Here is a 19,848-nt window from a genome sequence, read left to right on the forward strand (position 1 = left end):
TTAAGTTTCATCTACCCAAGTTTTGGATAATTTGTTGGTGTTTATGGGCTTCACATTCTGGCAACAAGCTCAACACTAGTGAGTATACTCTCTATTTTGTTGCAGCAAGCTCAATAGTAGTGAGTATACTCTCTATTTTGTTGACCTGTGGGCTGGCTGGTGTATGCTAATTTTATTAATGAATTTAATGTTTTATTGCTTTACCTAATCTAGACGTCGAGCTGCTGAGAGAGAGAGAGAGAGAGAGAGAGAGAGAGAGCATGAAGCCAACATCGAGGGCTGAAATTTTTTCACTGATAGATTTCTTGTCTCCCATTATGCTTAAAGAAATGTTTTCTTGTGAGGTCAACTAAAGTAAACTCAGAGCACTCCATATATCCAACTCACAAAGTGAACTCGGACTGTGAAGTAAACTCGGACTAGTCCAACTTTACTCAAGGAGACATACATTTCTACAATAGGATTGATTGGAAAAGTAAACTCAGAGTAGTCCATATATCCAACTCACAAAGTGAACTCAGACTATGAAGTAAACTCGGACCTTGTACAGCCATTTTGTTGAAATATATCTCCCAAAGTAAACTCAGGGGATTGTAAAATAAACTCGGACCGATCTCCTATTGTAGAAATGTATGTCTCCTAGAGTAAACTCAGGGGATTGTAAAATAAACTTAGACCGATCTGAGTTTACTTTTACAGTCTTATTGTAGAAGTGTATCGATCATAACAATGTGACAGTGACTCAATCTTGCACAGGATTGGATGACCTAGATGGACATGGTCTATGTTCCATCTTGAAATGAGCTTTACATACTACAATGATGTCAACACGGCTTATGGGATTATAAGAAGTACATAAGTGGCATCAATAGCTATAAATGCATGAATTATGAAATTACAAGTACACGAATGGCATCATTCTCATTTGAGATGCCAATGCTTTCACAGTATCATTAGTCATTGAAGAGGCCAAAAAAAACATCGCTCATTATCTTGCGAGTTTCCATACTCAATTGCCATGATCCTGTAACAATGAGGTGCAAAATTACCACAAATTTGCACCTCCTTGTTGATGGGACTCGCCTCAACGCCAAGTGGGGCATGCCTCATGGTCAAAGGCAACAATGCATGACAAGTGCGACATGATATGGTAACTAAGGGATCTATCATCAATGTTTTTGTACAACAATGAGGACACCAAATGCGAAGTGTCTTTTCATAGCGAACACGGTGCCTACCTCGTTGATGTTTTTGCCTTAGGACTCCAGTAACATGAGGACGCTTAGGTTGGGGAGAATCCTCATCTAAACTATTAGGTATCTTGTGTGGAATTCCATGACCCAATTTAGTGCGTGTAACATCTGGCTCCCACGTGTTGGCATGTCAATCTTCTTTGGAGCTACCAAGCTCATAAGGTTATCCTTGGTATCTTTAATTGTTGTAGTAGAATAGCTTTCTCCATCTCATCTTTGTTTTGTAAACCATCTTCAATTTGACAAAGGATTTCCCTAAATTCCTCTATACATTTGGGTAACTCCTCACTTGCACTCATCTCACAGAGGTCTTGATCATCATTTTGAAGATTGGTTCTTCATTGATGCCATGGTTGACCAATGCATGTGCACTATCAACAATTGGCAAGATGGAAAGCAAATGTGGAAAGTGGCTAGTGATAATCAACCTTATACCAATGAGATGCTTACAATCATTGCTCCAATCAGGCATCAGGTGTAACCCATGTAAATCCTCTAGCTCCCTAGCTATCGATTGTAGCCATCATATATATCCAATTTAGATCATCTTCAAGTGATACAATTGACCTTTTTTTGAGATGCTTTGTATCTTGAACAGTAATGTCATCTCATTCATAATTTCCAAACATGATGGATTGCCTTGATAATGTTGAAGAATTTGCTCCCCTACGAGCAATCGTGCCATCCATATGTCTCTTTGATGATCCATGGATGTTGTAACGTCCACAATTAGCTGCCACAACATAAGATGTAATAAAATGACATGGGAAATTGCAAAATATTCATGCGAGTTGCAAATTACAAAGATATTAGTAGCGGCGGTGAACCTATCTCCTATTTTTGTTTGAAGAACTCAAGTAAAGTTCCACCCATGCGAGTGCCGGTTTGTGAATCTCCAATAAGTGCATGTATAAGATCTACCATAGATCTATCAATCCTTGCCTCCAATAGGGTGTACTTGATGTATTTCCATAATCTTTCCACCAACAAGTTGGTGGTGTCGACATTTCCACAATGAAACAATCGTGCAAATTTAGGCCACCGCTTTCTCCATATACAATTGTGACCACACCACCCATTTGTTACATACCGCACAATATTATTGTGTGTCGAATACCGCCCTAGAAGCTGATTGTACTGTATCTCGAAGTCTTCTTCTGTGATGGTGTGCAAGAGATTACACATAAATGTGTATACTTCGTCCCACGAATTTCTTTTGGAATCTAAATTCAAGGTACACAATCCAATTTAGGCTCTCTATAAAAACATGAATGCATTGTCAAAGCAAACTCGGTCTAATAAACCAAACTTGGACTGTGAAAGTAAACTCGGACTGGTCCGAGTTTACTTTTGCTGGGACATAAACCACAATTCCTTGTGGTAAAGTAAACTCAGACCAGTTCGAGTTTACTTTCACAGTGTCCGAGTTTACTTTTGATGTGCATAAATTATAATGCTCTGCCCCTGGAAAGTTGGTACCTTATTTTGTTCACATAGCTTTAAACACTCGATGTGCATCATGGTCCAATCATCTTTTAAGTTTTTTCCTACAAAGAGAGATAGATCTTATTATATTAAAAGAATTAGTATTCAAGTTTACAAAAGTCACTAAGCAAATATCATTGATATATTACCTGCATTGCGTATTCCATATGACATCAAAACCACTTCCTTTGGGATCATAAAGAACCGATAGATAGTGTGGTCAAGTAAAGAGGTTTGTTTTAAATGAATTCTCTCCTTTGACATTTGCCACATGTCGAGATGTGTCGACGTCAAATAGATCTTCCATGCAACATTCAATGACCTTTGGATGAATGGGTAATTGATATAAATCACTACGACTTTCCGTCACATGTCCTTCATGAGTAGAGTGTATATGAATCAAAGCATCTGAATTGCCACTTGGATACTCCACTTGAACCTTGAACGGACAACCACATTTCTTGGTTGATCTTAATCTCATAATGGTTCCTTTTCGGCTAGCTATACCACCTCAACCCGGAGTGACTTAGTCATGAGGATAGGTAAGTAAAGGTAGTAGGTAGGACATTTCTGAGCCTGTTTCCCACCTCAACTTGGAGTGACTTAGTCATGGGGATAGGTAAGTAAAGGTAGTAGGTAGGACACTTCTGAGCCTGTTTCCCACCTATAAATAATGAGAATCTTCGTAGTTTGGCGAACTTTTTAACGGTGATGGAAGAAGGGGAGGCGAGCAGTTTGCAGCAGCTCACGTGGCTGCTATGGGATATTATCGCCACTGCTCTGTCGTCGGCTTTCTACTCAATCACCCTAGCCTTCCGAGCAGCCAACGCTTGGAGGCGAAGACAAACAGGGCCATCTGTAGCTTCGATAGGAGGAGGCAAGCGAGGGGCCATCACCTTCTACCAAGGCACAGTCTGGCATGAACGACGGAACCCAGTTCACCACAAGTTCGCTTACCACGTGCGTTATGCACTTGTTAACCTCGACTTTTCACCCCCTTGGTTCCACTCCATGGCCGCCCATCACCATATGACGGCCTCTCAAGCTCGCAGCCTCGCTGGAACCACCGGGCCAGTGTAAGTACTGCACAGATTAGGATAAGGTCACAATGTTAGGGCTTCTGCTTCCCCATCAATGTTCTTTGGGGTTAGGGTTTCTGTCTCACCATCAGTATTAGGCTCCATTAGAATAAGGGCACATCAGGGCTAGGGTTAAGGTTAGGGTTCTGGGCACGGCTTTCTACAGTACACAATGTAATCCAGTGGAACTGTTAGGGTTCACATCACACTTTGCACTCGAATTGTACACTTAGGGCTATTGTAAGTTGTTCCTCATTGTATTGTGACGCGTGCAGGTACCTGCTGACGGTTCCTACGAGTGTTGGTTATGAGCAGAATCCTCTCAGTGTCTACTATTGCTTCAACGATGACGAGACGTGCCTTTCTTGTTGTATAGCAGAGGTAGGTTATCACCTTTCACAGTATTGCATGCCTTAAGAGTTGGATAGAGGAAGATACATGTATTCCTATAATATCTGGGGTACCAGTTGACACCTCCCAAATATCAAACAGCGGACCCCCAATTTAGCATCATAAAAAACCCAAAGCCACTAAGTGCTTTTCATGCTGCAAACAGCTGAGCCGGCAGATTCCTTTTAGCTAAAGTCATGCTTCCAACGTGGCTCTGTGCTGTGCACTTGTGGGCTGTCCTCGATCCGGCCCTCCCACTCTAGGCAGCTCAAAACAGATATAGAGAATTCAATGCCATCAAGGGTTTCTGTGATTGAATGACGATGCCCTGGGAAAAAAACCTGTATCTAATGTGTCTTACGCTTATTTTTGAAAAAGGGCACGGTGTGCATAAATTGGGCTTGGTGTGATCTTTTACTATCACAAGGGCCATAAATGATTGCGGATATGGAGCTGGAGTTACATGATAAAAAGTAAAGACCTTCTCACCAATAGTTTGCTTTATGGTCCATTTTGAAAACTAGTGTAAGCAGGCAGATTTTGAAGGTTGAGAGCAACTCTTTGAAGTGGAAAGAACAGCAGCAGATTTCTTCAAGAAAGTGTTTTATTGACATCACAAACACTGTTTCATGTCTTGTATTGAAGATTGGAAGATGTGTGGAGCATTGATTGAACTGTCTTTTAATGGTTACAAGATAAGCAGGTGGGGATGTCAAATGCATCACCCTAGACACACATGCCACGAGTATGGGGCTATTGAGTCATACAGTTGTGAGCCATTTGATGAAGGGACAATGGTTAGCGATAATGGGCGTGCGTGATGGGAACTACAAGAAACTTGTAAGCATGGAACAAGGATCAGCCCAAAAAGAACAGAGAACTCTTTAGTTTCTGAGCTTGTTCAGGCAACCAAAACTATCTGTGATATAAATGGTGCCCAAATGATCTGGGTCAGTTTGGCAGCAGTAAAGGGCAAGAACCTTAACGTTATAGTAGATAGATATTCAGTCTGCAGCTCTTGGATATGCTACACATCCCTATTATAATCTTGTCATGTTATCTTTGTGCTTGTCAAGAGCTTTGTTTTAATAACGCCTTGTCAAGTGCCAGTCAATGCTACACAAGAGAACCATACCATAGAGCCATGCCAAGTGCCCAGTCAATGCTACAGAAAAGAACCATGCCATTGACGTCTCTATGTCAGCATGTTAGGTCTCCAGTGGAGGTGTTTTTCGCAACTTATATGAATGATGCACACCTCTCACAGATGGCCAATTTGCATGCATTTTGTGGGACCGCTCACTCTACACCTACAATCACTTCACACACGAGGAAGAGAACGATTTGACCTGCTCCAGGGTGCTGCATCCTCCCACTCCCATGCCGTCACCAAGATTGGTTGGGAATCCTCCTTTGTGCCTAAATTGAGTTCCTTAACCTCATCTTGATAAGTGGTTGGAGAGAGAGGAACGGCCCCTGCTGAAGCCTCATGAAGAGAAAGGGGGTCATGGGCCGGCCGTGCCTACAGGAAAATCTCCAGTGAGCTCTTCCAACCATGTTGATGGCAACTCTTCATTGATAGAGCTTCCTCCTTGAACTTGCGATGTGCTACTCGGCCCTCTCTCCGACTACAGGGAGCAGGGTGGGAAGTAGGGTGCGATGACTCCACTTGTCCTACTATTGCCTCTTCAGAGCCCATCAGTTGAGTACGACGGTGACGATTGAACTCGAGCTCCTCGAGGCTGATCACTTCTACCGGTTCTTTTGGCTGAGGGAGAGGGGAGGCCAATGTGCTTAGAGATGAGGTCGAGTCCACCATGAGAGATTCTGCCCAATCCACTAAATCCACTAGGTTTTCTATATCATCAACCTTCTTTTGACTGGGGAGCCCAGCGACCTCCACCATGTTGCATTCCATACCAATGAAGATCTAACCAATTCTATAAGGGCTTGACATCTTCTCCTTCGAGACCAAAAGGGTCCCATGTGTCATCTAAAGAAACATCACCCCTTTCTCCCTGAAATAAGTCCTTAACCGGCCAGGTTGGAACTGCATTGTGAAGGGCAGCTCCATCAAATCATTCATCTGTGGATCATTATGGAGATGGCCTGTGCTATGCTTGAGCATTCTTCATTACCACGACGTTTCTGGGCTGAGGCGGCTTCCACTGCTATCTACATTCAGAACAGGTCTCCTACTGCTGCTCTTCCAGATAAAACTCCATATGATGCTTTCCATGGTGAGAAGCCCTCCGTTGTTCATTTCCGGATATTTGGGTGTACGGTGTCGGGAGGCTGGGAAAAGAAGAAATGCCTCTATAGCTACCTACCTAGCAGCTTCGGAAGACACAACAAACATAAGGAGCACCACCAGCACGATGCTGGAAACAGAAATCACTCTAAACACCACACAGAAACCAAAGAAAGACAGCTTCAACGGCTCACACATCTCATTATCAAAGCCTTTTATCTGTCAGCAAGGCTAAGCCATCCACATATCATCAACACAAACCTTATTTGTCCATTTACAAGGGGTCATCCATCACACATAAATTTTATAATTTGACAAGCTTCAACCCACTCTTCCTCGCACTCTCCTTTATATCACACTCACAGCAAAACAACTCACACACACTGCTGTCCAAAGCTTTCTCTTGGTCTCACACCAGAGGCCTCGAAACAAGACGGCCACCTTTTCACAAGTCCCTTGGCTGCAGCAATTAGCCAGCTTCCTCTCCAACCTACTTTGCCAGCTCTCCTCTCTTAGACGGCAGCCACCTTAGGTCGGCCCAAGCAAAAAAATCCCAAAGCTACTCCTCTGACTCCTCTGCAAGTCGCCAGTTCACAGCCCCATGCCTGTTCTTTAACGAGGCCGCCACCTTTTGCTACTCGCGGTAGCTATCACCAGCCACCCTAAGCTCTCACCCACTTCACCTTGCTGCTCATGCGAAGCAGTCCACAGTTGTGGGCAGCCTCCAGCCCTCACGACCTCCAGTAGTCAGCTTCTCTCACCTGTAAGCAAATCAAGGCCACCTCAAGCTTTGGTCGCCGCCTCTCCTCTTGCATACACTCGACGCATCTCAGCCGCCACCACCCGCGTTGGCTTTTTCTCCCCCCATCTCTCTGTCTAAGCGGCCGTGCTCCACGCTTCCCCTCGCTCTCCACTTCCACTGTTGCTGACGACTAGCCCTTGTACCCAGACGGCTCCCCTTGCCTTCTTCGCACCCGTCTGCTGTTGCAGCCTCTTTCATGGAAGTGGAGAGCGAGGGGAAGCGTGGAGCACCCTCTTATTTGCACACATCCAAGACACCCTCTTGACAAATAGAAAGCTCATACAATAAAAACTTCAAGTCTCCAGCAGCTAGCAGCTGCTCCAAAGAAAAATGCATGCACTAACTCACTTCAAAGCCATTCAGTCTGTACATTTGCCAGGGCATTCAGGGCAAAGTTTTATTGCACACCATGCATCCCATATGTACACGGACTCAAAACACCTTTACAGAATTTTGCCTGACATACTTTGCCCAACCCCCAGCCTGCTGAATCATTCATGATCAGCAGTAAAAAGCATTTCAAGACCTAAATCCATATCCAAAAACTGCCCTTCATTGGAAATCACATCTTCAAATACTGCATCCTGTATAATCACCATCAAACGTGCATAATACTTCTTCAGCCTGTATCCATTTACCCTGGAAGCATGTAAAGTCCCATCTAAATCTGCCAATCTGGCTCCCTTCTCTGCACGCCCGCAGCAGCTACCCGCTCGAGCCAAGCCTGGCATCGATGTCTCCAGTCACCACACTGTCTTCTCTCGTTTTCCCACACCGTGGTCTTCAGAGTCCCCCCAGCCAGGCTCTTCCTTTTTCACAAGGCGGCTCTCCTCTCTTCACACCTCCTCGCCAACTGCTTTCTCTTTCGAAGTCTCTTCTCACCAGCGGCCACCCTTCTCCCTCTCTCTAGTCTTCTAGACGTCGAGCTGGCGGCCCAAAAAGACTTCCATGTGGTCATTTTTTTATTGGCCACGTGTATTATATATTTTTTAATTTATTTCTTAAAGCTTCAAAGCCTCAAGAATGGCCACATTTATCTTCTTTATTACCTTGCTTTCCGGGTGAACATGCCGCGCCCATAACCTTCCAAAACCACAAGAGCTGCCTACGGCCATAATCATCAGCATCATCATTACCAAGACACGGCCATTCCAAACCTGAAAGACCCTCCAAACTCAAGCATAAGAGCAATTAATATTTTACTGGCGTCCCTTGTAGATTTCAATATTTATAGTCTGAATTGGGCTCTCTCCACATAACCAGTATATCTACATCTATTTCCACCAGAGGCTCATCAAAACCCTATCATTGACATCCTCATGCTCTTCCACCTCTTATTTGCACACATCCAAGACACCCTCTTGACAAATAGAAAGCTCATACAATAAAAACTTCAAGTCTCCAGCAGCAGCTGCTCCAAAGAAAAATGCATGCACTAACTCACTCCAAAGCCATTCAGTCTGTACATTTGCCAGGGCATTCAGGGCAAAGTTTTATTGCACACCATGCATCCCATATGTACACGGACTCAAAACACCTTTACAGAATTTTGCCTGACAACGGCGTATGTTCATGTGCCTAAGGGGCTTCGCTCCAAGTTGGACTCGAAGTCTTAGCGCATGACTTTTCTCGGATACAGCACTGTGTCCAAGGCATATCGTCTTTATGATCCTCAAGCCGGCAAAGTTGTTGTGAGCTGTGATGTGGTGTTCGACGAGACTCCTACATCTTCAGAGGGGGGTGGTGAGCTTCTTCTTCCTCCACCTACGTCTCCGTCTCCGCCGCCGCCTCCTTCTCCTCCTTGTGCTTCTGTTACACCTCCAGCTGTGGATTCTCAGTGCCTGGATGGTACTATCAGATAGTTTGTGATTCTGGGTTACGTGAGCTTCCTTCTGCTCCTCTGCCTAGTTCTCTCCGGCGATCTTCCAGAGATACATGGAAACAAATTCATGAGGGCAACATGTTTGTTAACTATGCTTTTATGTCCTCTATCATTCATGGTCCTTCTGATCCCACTTCTGTGGATGAGGCTCTTCCTATGTAGGCAGAGCTGGATGCTATCGAACGGAATGGCACTTGGATTTTGGTGCCTAGGCCACTGCAGCGTAAGGTGATTGGTATGCACTGGATCTTCAAATTGAAGTTCCAGCTGATGGCAGCTTGGACAAGCACAAGGCGAGGTTGGTTGCCAAGGGTTATGCTCGGCACCCTGGAGTCGACTTCGATGAGACCTTCGCTCCGACGGCTTGGATGACTGCCATTCGCACCGTTCTTGCTCTTGCAGGTCATCATAGATGGTCCGTTTTCCAAATGGACGTCAAGTCGGCTTTCCTGAATGGAGAGCTTACACAAGAGGTTTATGTTGATCAACCGCTGGGATTTGTTGTTCCAGGCAAACAGGATCAGGTGTACCGGCTGAAGAAGGCTTTATATGGACTGAAGCAGACTCCGCGGGCTTGGTACCAGCGGATTGATGAGTTCTTTTAGAAGCTCGGCCTGCGCCGTTCTCATGTAGATTCGAACCTTTATATCCTCCTTGAGAGGGGGTTGATTGCTATCATTGTGGTCTATGTTGATGATCTCATCTTTATAGGTTCTTATTCTGTGAGGATCCGTTCAGTCATGGATGCTTTGGAGACAGTTTGAGATGACAGATCTTGGCCTTTTGCATTATTTTCTTGGCTTTGAGATTTGGCAGACCTCGAAGGGCATTTTCTTCTCTCAACAGAAGTACACACGGGAGATTCTTGACAGATTTCAAATGACTGGATGCAGACCGGTATCTTCTCCTATGGATACTAGTGAGAATCTTTCTCTACTTGATGCTTCTCCATGGATTGATCAGGTAGAGTCTCGGGTTCTCGTCGGTTGTTTGGTTTGATTGACCTGCTCCCAATTGGACATATGTTTCGCAGTTAGTTTATTGAGCTCTTTCTCATCCAAACCCCGTCAACAGCATTGGCGGTGTGCTCTCAGAGTTCTTTGGTACTTGCGTGGCATCTTCTATGGCCAAGGATGCACTCTTGTTGGATGGTCTGATTCAGATTGGGTTGGAGATCCAGATACTCGGCGTTCGACCACTGGTTGTGTTTTTACACTCGGGTCTGGAGCCATTTCATGGAGCGGTAAAAAGCAGCCTACTGTGGCGCTTTCCTCTACAGAGGCGGAGTATCGTGCAGTTTGTTATGCTGCATGTGAGGCGATTTGGTTGCGGAGATTATTGGAGAAGCTTGGCTGTCCTCCTACCGGATCTACTCTTCTTTGGTGTGACAATCAGAGTTGCATCGCCATCGCCAAGAACCCTGTGTTTCATGCTCGTACGAAATACATTGAGATACGTTTGTGCAGCATCTGGTGTTGAGAGGGGGTTTTAGCACATTCATCCCCAGTTTCTGCCCATTTTTGGTGTCCTTTTGGTCCCTTTTACATGGCCCTTGATTGTGGGCTGGCCACCCCTATTTTACATATTTTTTTTAAATATTTTTCCCAGACTCTATGGTTTTTTCCGAGTCAGCCAGCATATGTAGCTCCAGTCGGCCAGCTCTCCCCACCTATAAATAGGTGGGTTGGCCTCTCACTTTTTCATCTTGCCTTGTATATCTTTTGCTCCCTCGCTTATGAGACTGCTTGTGTTTCTTGCTTGGGACTGTATTGCTTCAGTATATTCAGCGTAGTTGCTCCATATCTCTGTCTCTCTTGAACTCTCTATTCAGCACACTCTAGTGCTCTATTGCTTCCGCTCTGTGCACTCTTTCACTAACCAGGTTCCCAAGTCCTCCCATGAGATGATAATGCTGTGCTACTTATGATGATTCTGTAGACCAAGATGATGGTCCTAATGCTGATGATGAAGATGATGATGATGTGTTGCTGCTCTTGATGATGATGCTGATGGTGCTGATGCTGAATGGTGATGCCTCTGATGCTACTTATGATGATGAGGATGCTTATCCTACTGCTGCACTAATGAGGGATTTAGACAGTTCATGTTGAAGATTAAGCCATGGCACAAGCATGCACGTGACACTTGGGGCTGGCCTTAGGGTTGGCCCCTACTACATGACTGCAACTAATATGCCTATAATGCATACTACTCCTATGGCTGACATTTGCATGCACCTATATGATGAACACTTGTTGAATTCTCCAAAGTGGGTTAAGAGGACTGACTTGACACTGACCTCTCTGGTTGGGAGACTAACCTACGTAGCTCATGCTTGACATGCCTTGGACTGGGGCTCACAAAGGGGTCGTGACAGACGACAAAATATCATAAAAGGTACCACTTCTGTACGTGATTCTTGCACTGTTGATGAGCCAGTTTGTCACTGTGTACCACAGTGCATGGGTTCACGTGACATTCCCTCTTGCTTAGCTTGGCGGTAGGTTCACGACTTCGAGATAGTCCGCTAATAATTGTGGATACTCGAGGAAGAATTCTTCATCTAGCCAAACATCTTCATGGGTCCCTCGATCTTTGAACTTTGTATAAAATTGGCGAAGACGTCGTCCGGAACCGTCCTTCCAACGATGTAGAAGGATCTGCTCAAGCTCTATCACTTGCGCTTCATCAACCATTTTCGGTTGCTGCTCTTTTGGAACATTTTGCAATGAAGGTCCGATATAAGGCTTTAATCAAGAGATGTGGAAGATGATGTGCATTGTCCTACTATCTGGCAATTTGAGTTGCATGGCGACATCGCTTATCTTCTTGATGATGGGAAAAGGACCAAAACTTCTGAATGACAACTTTGGACAGTGCTTGTCCACTTGCTTGAGTTTTTGCTTCATGATCCTTAAATACATCCATTCGCCTTCTTTGAAGTTGACACCCCTCCATGACTTATTTGCTTGTCTGGTGTAAGCCTCTTAAGCTTTGGTAAGACGCTCTTTGACTGACTCAATCATGGTTGAAAAAGTTTCTGTTGTCTTGTTGGCTTCCAAGGAAAGAGAGATCATCCTTGTGAGAAGGGATGAAAATCTTCGACCAAAGGCTGCCTCGTACGGAGTTCTGCCAACACTGGATGAGTGTGTGTCATTGAGAATCGCCTGAACCAACGGGAGATGAAGCTCCCACTTTGGTTGCTGATCATGGCGGTATGCTTTAAGCACATTGAAAGCCAACTGATTGTAAATCTCGGTTTGGCCATCGGTCTGGGGATGGAATGCAGTGGACAATTGCAATTTGGTACCACAGTTGTCGAATAGAGCTCGCTAGAAGTGAGATGTAAACTTCGGCTCCCGATCTGAAGTAATGGTCCGTGGCAAACCACATACTTAATACCAATGTCGGAGAAAAAGCGGGGCTATATCTTCAATGAGGCTATCTATTTGCATACAAAATTTATTGAATCAGTCAACTATCGTCATACATTGAGTATTCTGAGATCCAGTAGATGCGGAAAATGGTCCAACGAAATCCATCGAAATGTCGTGAAACGAACCCTCAAGAACGGGCAATGGCTGAAGCAACCTTGCTTCTTTGGTGTGAGGTACTTTCACTTTTTGACATATGGAACATGCGGAAACATAGTTGTACACATCCCTGCGTATCTTTGGCCAATAAAACGATCTTTCTAACTTCTCCAAAGTATCGTTGATCCCACGATGACCACCAATAAGTGAATCATGGGCATCATGGAGGAGTGCCGGTCTCTTCTCCCTGAGAACACGTAGTTGACCCTTGTAAAAGAGTCAACTGTTCTGAATGGTATAATGACCCGGTTCTGAATAAAGGGCCATACTGTAAGGAGTTCCAAATTCTGGACAATCTGCATACTGTGTCTTCATACTGTCTAAATCTTTTCCATGTATCTTCAACACAGTGGACTCCTGTATATTGTCTGAATACTACCTTTGTGACTCAGAGCGTCTGTTGGAACAACTGACTCCACCGGTGTTATCTATCGCTCCACTGGGCACTTGGCATAGTTTGTAACCACTTTAAGGCCTGGTAGTCTGTTTTCGTAGTAAATTCCCTTCCACAAAGAAAAGGTTTCCATTGTTTCAAGGCTATGATAATCCCTGGCAACTCTTTGTCATATACATAATCATTTTTTTCCGCATCATTTAACTCTCTTCTATAATACACCACGGGTCTTCCTTCTTGTTGTGCAGAACTGTCCCTATGGTGAGATTACTGGCATTGGTGATCTTCTCGAAGGGATCATCCCATGATGCGAGTTTAAAGATTGAAGCTTTGGAAGCCGCCTTTTGCAGAGCAAAGAACACCTCTAAAGTCTTACTTGTGGCTGAAACTTTCTGTCTTCTAGTTTTCACGCCCTTGAGCAAATCTGTCAGTGGTGCTGCCAAGTTAGAAAACCGATCCATATGTCACCATTTGGTCCTTCTCCATTTCTGGAGCCACTTCTATGGGACTGTCACTCCATAGAGCGGCCAGATTTGTGCCATGTTCACATGGGGCGAGGCCAGTGTCCCAAGTGAAAGGGCCAGTTTTATGGTGTCACATGGACGGGAGCCAGATCAGTGCCACTCGTGTGCGACCAGTGCTTGAATTAAAATCCATGCTAGGTATTTATTTCAATATTTTATCTCAAATTCAGATAATCATTCAAGTTAAATGCTGTTATTACAAGCTTTGTGTAGGTAAGTTCTTCTCCAATTGCATACACTCTGGAGGATCATTGGAAAGAGGTTTCTACCATGACTGCCCTGACCACGCCCTCATTTATAGAGGAGCCAGTGAAGGTCAAGAGGGTATGAGGAAAAACCAAGTACAAAGCTTAATTGGGAGAACCGGGAAACGTTCCCTCCGCTGTGTACATTGTTGCCTGCGTTAGTACGGGCGTGTCCGTTTGTACACGGTCCCGGAAGACGAGTGAAAGACAAGTGTACACCCAGTGAAGGTGGGAATGAGCTTGTGATTTGGGGCTACTCCGACCAACACCTCTTCATCGACCTGACAACGTGGAAGCACAATGGATGATTGCGTGAGAGACACGAGAGTGTGAGAGAGAGATTGAGATAAACGGTGCTTGACTTGATTAGCAATAGGTGAGTTACAATGGGAGGCAGGGATCACTTATTTACTCACAAATGGAAATTGCTCGATTCCACTAAGTCTGGAGGACAAACAAATAAAATGTCAAAAAGAAAAAATGAATATTTCCATATGAGATGCAATATTTCTAACACCCCCTCTGCAGATGGTCATAGACAAGAAGGCCAAGTCGATGTAGATGCAACCATGGACACCTCGGTACCGGCCAGATACCGAATACACCTTGGAAAATGCACCAAACAACCTGTTCTAAAAAAAAGCCATCTTGAGCTTCAGCTGCCACATAGAACAATGAATTGTAGACACCTCTACGTCCATGATTCCCCATTCGTTGATCTTGTGAACACATCACATTCAAAAACCTTCGAACATTGAACGGTGAACACATCACGTCCAAAATCCTCTAACAATGAACTTGGAACACATCCTGTCCATAGTCTGCTAACAATGAACTGCGAACAAATCACGTCCATAGTGTTGTCAAGCTGTTCCTTGCCAGATGCATGTGCCTTGAACTCCAACACACGGGTCCAATGTACCTAATGGGAGCTTTAGTTAGCCCCCTCTCCCGCTCACATGCCTCTCTCTGGCTGAAGCATGTGAGGAGAGTGGTTTTTGAACGTGATGTGTTCACAAGTTCAACGAATGGGGAATCATGGACGTGGAGGTGTCTACAATTCATTGTTCTATGTGGCAGCTGAAGCTTAAGATGGCATTTTTTTGAAGACAGGTTGTTTGGTGCATTTTCCAAGGTGTATTCGGTAGCCGGCTGGTACTGAGGTGTCCATGGTTGCATCTACATCGACTTGGCCTTCTTGTCTATGCCCACTATGAGTTGTAGAGGGGGTGTTAGAAATATTGCATCTCATATTGGAATATTTCTAACAATATCTTCTTAGGGTCAAGGCGAATTCCGTTGAAACCGATCACGTAGCCGAGGTACTTGACTTTTTGAACTCCAAATATGCTCTTCTTTGCATTAATGTAGTGTTCGTTGTCTCGCAAAATCAGCAAGACCTTTTGGACATCCTGATCGTGCTATTTTGCAGTGGTAGAAAAAATAAGAATGTCATCCAAAAAAATGAATAGACATATACCGATGAGTACGGCAAAGACTTGAGACATCGTCTTGTTGAATGTCGCCGATGCATTGGTCAAACCGAAAGGCATGACCATAAACTTGTAATGATCTCGTTTTGTTCAAAAGGCCATCTTGGGGATATCGGTTTCGAAAGTTTTGACTTGATGATAGCTGCTTTTGAGGTCGATCTTGGTCAAGTACTTAGCACCGTTGAGTCTTTCAAGGATGTACTCTATCCTTGGCATGGGGAACTTATTCTTGATTGTCAACTTGTTCAAGGCTCGATAATCCACACAAAGACATGCAGTCTTATCTTTCTTCTGCACAAAAGAATCGGTGCAACAAATGGAGAGGATGAAGGCCTAATGAAACCAGACCTAAGCAACTGTGCTAGCTGCGTCTCCAACTCAGCTTTCAACGCCTTGGAGAGACGATTCGAAAACTTACTGGGTGGCTCAGCTCTAGTTGGGTGGAAGATTATCCTTCAACATGATGTCTTGAAAGCACAGGAGGAGACTTGTCATCTGTGGCTCTAATGGAGTCGCGGTGGATTTCGCTATCAGCCGTGGGCAGACATAGATCATCGCACACTCGGCTCCCTTTCTAATAGCTCTATTGGCTTGTAGGTGGGAAATGAGCGGAATACCCTAAATGCTCCGATCCCCGTGAACGATAGTAGGCTCAGGAAAACCTTTGACGATCATGAAGGTATCCTGCCTCCAATTAGGAATGGGCGCATACTGGTGGAACCATTGAATCCCAAGGATCATGTCACACCCGAGGAGGGGCGAGACGATGAAATCCCTCTCAAACTGAGCTTTCTGGATTGTGAAGACAAATTGCTGAGCTTTCTGGGAAATATGGGTACCTAGGTCGGGAGTGAACCCGTCCACATCCAAATGATACGGCACTAGGGCACATTTCATCTTGGTCGCCAATTGCGGAGAGATGGCATCTTCTGAATTGCCCATGTCGAGAATTGTTGCTCCTTTGCCGTGCCATAAGCTCTGATAAGACCTTTCTGAAGCTCCTCAACTCCGCCCTCTTGCTTAATATCTAAGGCAACTGCTTTGACAGACGACGCTGCCGATCTACCTACGCCCTCTTTTTGTCATCTCTTTAGCTTTAGTTGAAGGCATTTGTTGAACGTTGTTTTTGGGTCAAATTTGATTTTCTTTTCAGTGGCAATATTTGTTTGTTTTTGCAGGTGACAAATACTCCTTGGGGTGAGAGAGTTACCTTTTTGTTTGATCCAAATGGAGATATTGTTGCTAAGCCTTTACATGTCAGCCCTTTCATGGTAACTACAGATCTTGCCTTTTGTATGCCTTGTGGTTGGGTTATTAAAAAATTAAAAAACAAGTAGTTGTGGCTAATCAAAAGCTTATGGAGGTATCTATATATGCTTTTGCTGAATCCCTGTTGATAACTTTGTTAACTTTCATGCTTCTATGAGGCTAGAGACATCATTGTTGTTAACTTTAATGCTCTGATGGGGATAGAGACAACATAGAGTAATGTATCATGTTTCAAAACACTCATTATCCTTGTGGCAATCCTCCCATGTGGATATGAAGAGAGATTCATTTTAATCCATTTTGTAAGGGTATGCTAACTGAATGACTTGCAGGACATGTTAGGGGTGTGGAGAATGAAAGCTTGTGTACCAGAGCAGAACATGTTGATCAGGATAACTGTCCAACATCCGGAGCATGGCAACTATTTTACTGCATCCCTGAGTGCAAATCGAGTAGAGTGCTCTCAAGCAAGTTTTGAGCGTTTCTTCTGGTTGATGCCGCAAAAAACAGCAATTGGGATCTACTGGCAGGTGAGAAGGAAGCTTTTTACTGCATGAAAGGCTGCCTCAGGTCAGAGATTTGTTTAGTGTGACCTACATAGTGGTTTCTTTGGACATCTCCTAACCAAACATAGCTTTATTGATCCAGGCATTTTTACTATGGTGGAAGGGGGTCAGATTTCATCAGCATCCAAAATACATTGATGGTGATGCATATAGAGGACGTGCCATTCAGCGTGACCACGAAATTTCAAAGGAAGAGCAGGAAAGTCGACGAAGTGAGAAGACCACTGCACCTAGTCCATGCTCTCAAATGCTAAGAACATCCCAATCAAAATGTACCCGATCATACACATGGTATGAAGCGCATTGGCCATGGACATGATATGCATTTCAAAAGAGTTGGCGGATTTTGTTATTGAACTAACATTCATTTAGCACTCTTTTAAGTTCTCATGAATTTTGTATTCTACAAGTGCCATATAGCTTGATGTAAACTTTTTCTACTCCAAGGTTGATTTGAGAATAACACCAATCTTTTGATTGCCAACAAAGTCCAGACCCCACTTCTTGGACACCATCTTGTGAAGTGGTCTATATGCTATATATCGATGCCAATCACAAGATTGCCATGGGAAAAAAATATATTCAGTCTCATGGCCATAGAAGATGCAATGTTTTAGACCATATTTTCTTGCTTGTTTTACCAATCCAATGTCACTTGCGTCAATTATTAATTTATGTAACAACTAACACTTTGTGTGAGTACGTAAAACACATGAACAGTGTGAAAGAGTCGTAGACAATGTGAGAGAGTCATATTAGTAGACAATGTAGATTTAAGTTCTCACCATACTATTTTTACAAAGTTTTGAGTAAACTTATGTGAGAAGGTACCATTAGGAAACACACAAAAAAGCTAGCTAACAATGAGAAAAAAAAGTACACAGCAACTTGGCTAAGAAGATTTAACAAGATTATTACTAATCAATTGAGTGAAGGACCACCATGAAGGTGTATCTGAGGACTCATAGGAAACATGATGTTTTGTCATGCCTTTAGGTCGGAATTGAGAGGTTAAACTTTAACAAGGCTAAATATAAGTCTCACCATATGAATCTTTAAATTGTTGATTTATGCAATTAAATGCTTACTTGTTCTCTAGGAAAAAGGCATGTTTTTTTTTGAAGAGTGTTCAATTGAAATTGGACTCAGGTCTAACTAAATATGACATTTTGAAGGCAAATTGTCCAAATATCATCCTTCCATTAATCAAAGTTTCAAGGGTTCTTTTCAATGATAATTTGCCATTGGAAAAACATGGTTAGATTCACTTCATTATTATTTTTTCCAAAACTTGATAGTTAAAATAGACATGTCCATATCCCAAAGATAAGTGTCCGATGAACCCTTATTGCTAAATGAAAGTTTTTGACATAAATAGATGTTACTAAAATTGTTTGTAGAAACCACATCTTTTACAAGATTGGAGATCATTATGATGGTGTTGTCATGACCTAAAATGAATTAAATACTCTCAAAGATATTTGACTTTGCATTTGCTCATTTGCTCTACAATAGGTGTAATTATGTGCTAGAACCATCTATGTCATAATAGGTGAGATCATCTAGTAGATGTTTGATTGCAATTATTTCAACATAAGGTTACTATAATCACGTTGAACTATTCAAGTTCTTCAAATGGTGGAGGCTCTATAAACGTCCAAATGGTTGGTACAAAAGATAGGAATTGGTCGAAGACATTTAATGTACTACTAGAAACTCATGATAGGTTTCTATTATATATCATATGTATGACTAGGCATTTTATGTACTACTAGCAACTCTTGATGGGTTTCTATTATATATCATATGTATGACTAGGCAATTAATGTACTACTAGCAACTCATGATGGGTTTTTATTGTATATCATATGTATGACTAGGCATCTAATGCTAGCCATTTATGAAAGGCATGTTGATTTTCCACGCATGCGCGCGCGCACACACGTGTACGAGCATCTTGAGAATATGTAGGATTTGACCTTTGAAGTGCAAAGAAGACTTTAAAAGAAAAAACACGCCACAGCATAGGGTAGGGAGGTAATAATACTTTGTGATAGCATAGGCTATGGATTAGATGTTTGAATTTGATTCTTGGGAGCATGTAAGGTTTTGAGCTTTAGGAGAAGTGAAAAATTATTGGGGTGAAAAATGGTGTGTGCGATGTGATAGTACGTGCTATACTATTCTTTCTATACTTGTCACTTCATGAAGAGAGAGAGAGAGAGAGAGAGGGGGGTAGAGAGAGAGAGAGCAAAGGACATTGGGAGAAGACAAAAAAAGCACACCGCCATGGGAGCCTTGCAAGACACACAGGTGGCTTAAGCCGTAAAATTCACAAGATTGCGCAGGACACAAACATGTACGCTGGAGTTTTGACGTTGTGCTCTCAACATATAATACAAGCATTACTACATCTGGTGCCCCTTGGCTCACATGCTTCTCTCCCCCATGCACATTCATTTAACCACGTGTATGTATTTCTTTCCCCTGGCCCTAGCCAAATGAATGTTAACAATCACATGACAAGACCCCCCCTACTATAATTGCAACAAAGATTAGTTTTTCCTTGTACCAAATTGATAAATGTATTCACATGCATGCATATATAATAGTATCCATGAC

The 19,848-nt window shown here is 43.3% G+C and overlaps 1 protein-coding gene across 2 annotated transcripts; it reads left to right on the forward strand.

Moving 5' to 3' along the window:
- The first annotated feature begins 3,438 nt into the window (after positions 1-3,438).
- Positions 3,439-17,858, forward strand: LOC147635288 (DUF1365 family protein). Of its 2 annotated transcripts, XM_086802532.1 has the most exons (5): positions 3,439-3,814; positions 4,093-4,198; positions 16,570-16,662; positions 16,993-17,190; positions 17,309-17,855. In XM_086802532.1, the coding sequence occupies exons 1-5, from the start codon at positions 3,450-3,452 to the stop codon at positions 17,543-17,545; spliced, it is 999 nt and encodes a 332-aa protein (XP_086658658.1). In that variant the 5' UTR covers positions 3,439-3,449; the 3' UTR covers positions 17,546-17,855. The 2 variants fall into 2 exon arrangements, with proteins under 2 accessions (XP_086658658.1, XP_086658659.1); XM_086802533.1 differs by lacking the exon at positions 16,570-16,662 and having other exon boundaries at positions 17,309-17,858.
- Positions 17,859-19,848: the final 1,990 nt, after the last annotated feature.

The sequence above is a fragment of the Cibotium barometz genome, chromosome 9 (genome assembly GCF_041138505.1).
Source record: "Cibotium barometz isolate CiBa-2024 chromosome 9, ASM4113850v1, whole genome shotgun sequence".
Lineage (NCBI taxonomy): Eukaryota > Viridiplantae > Streptophyta > Polypodiopsida > Cyatheales > Cibotiaceae > Cibotium > Cibotium barometz.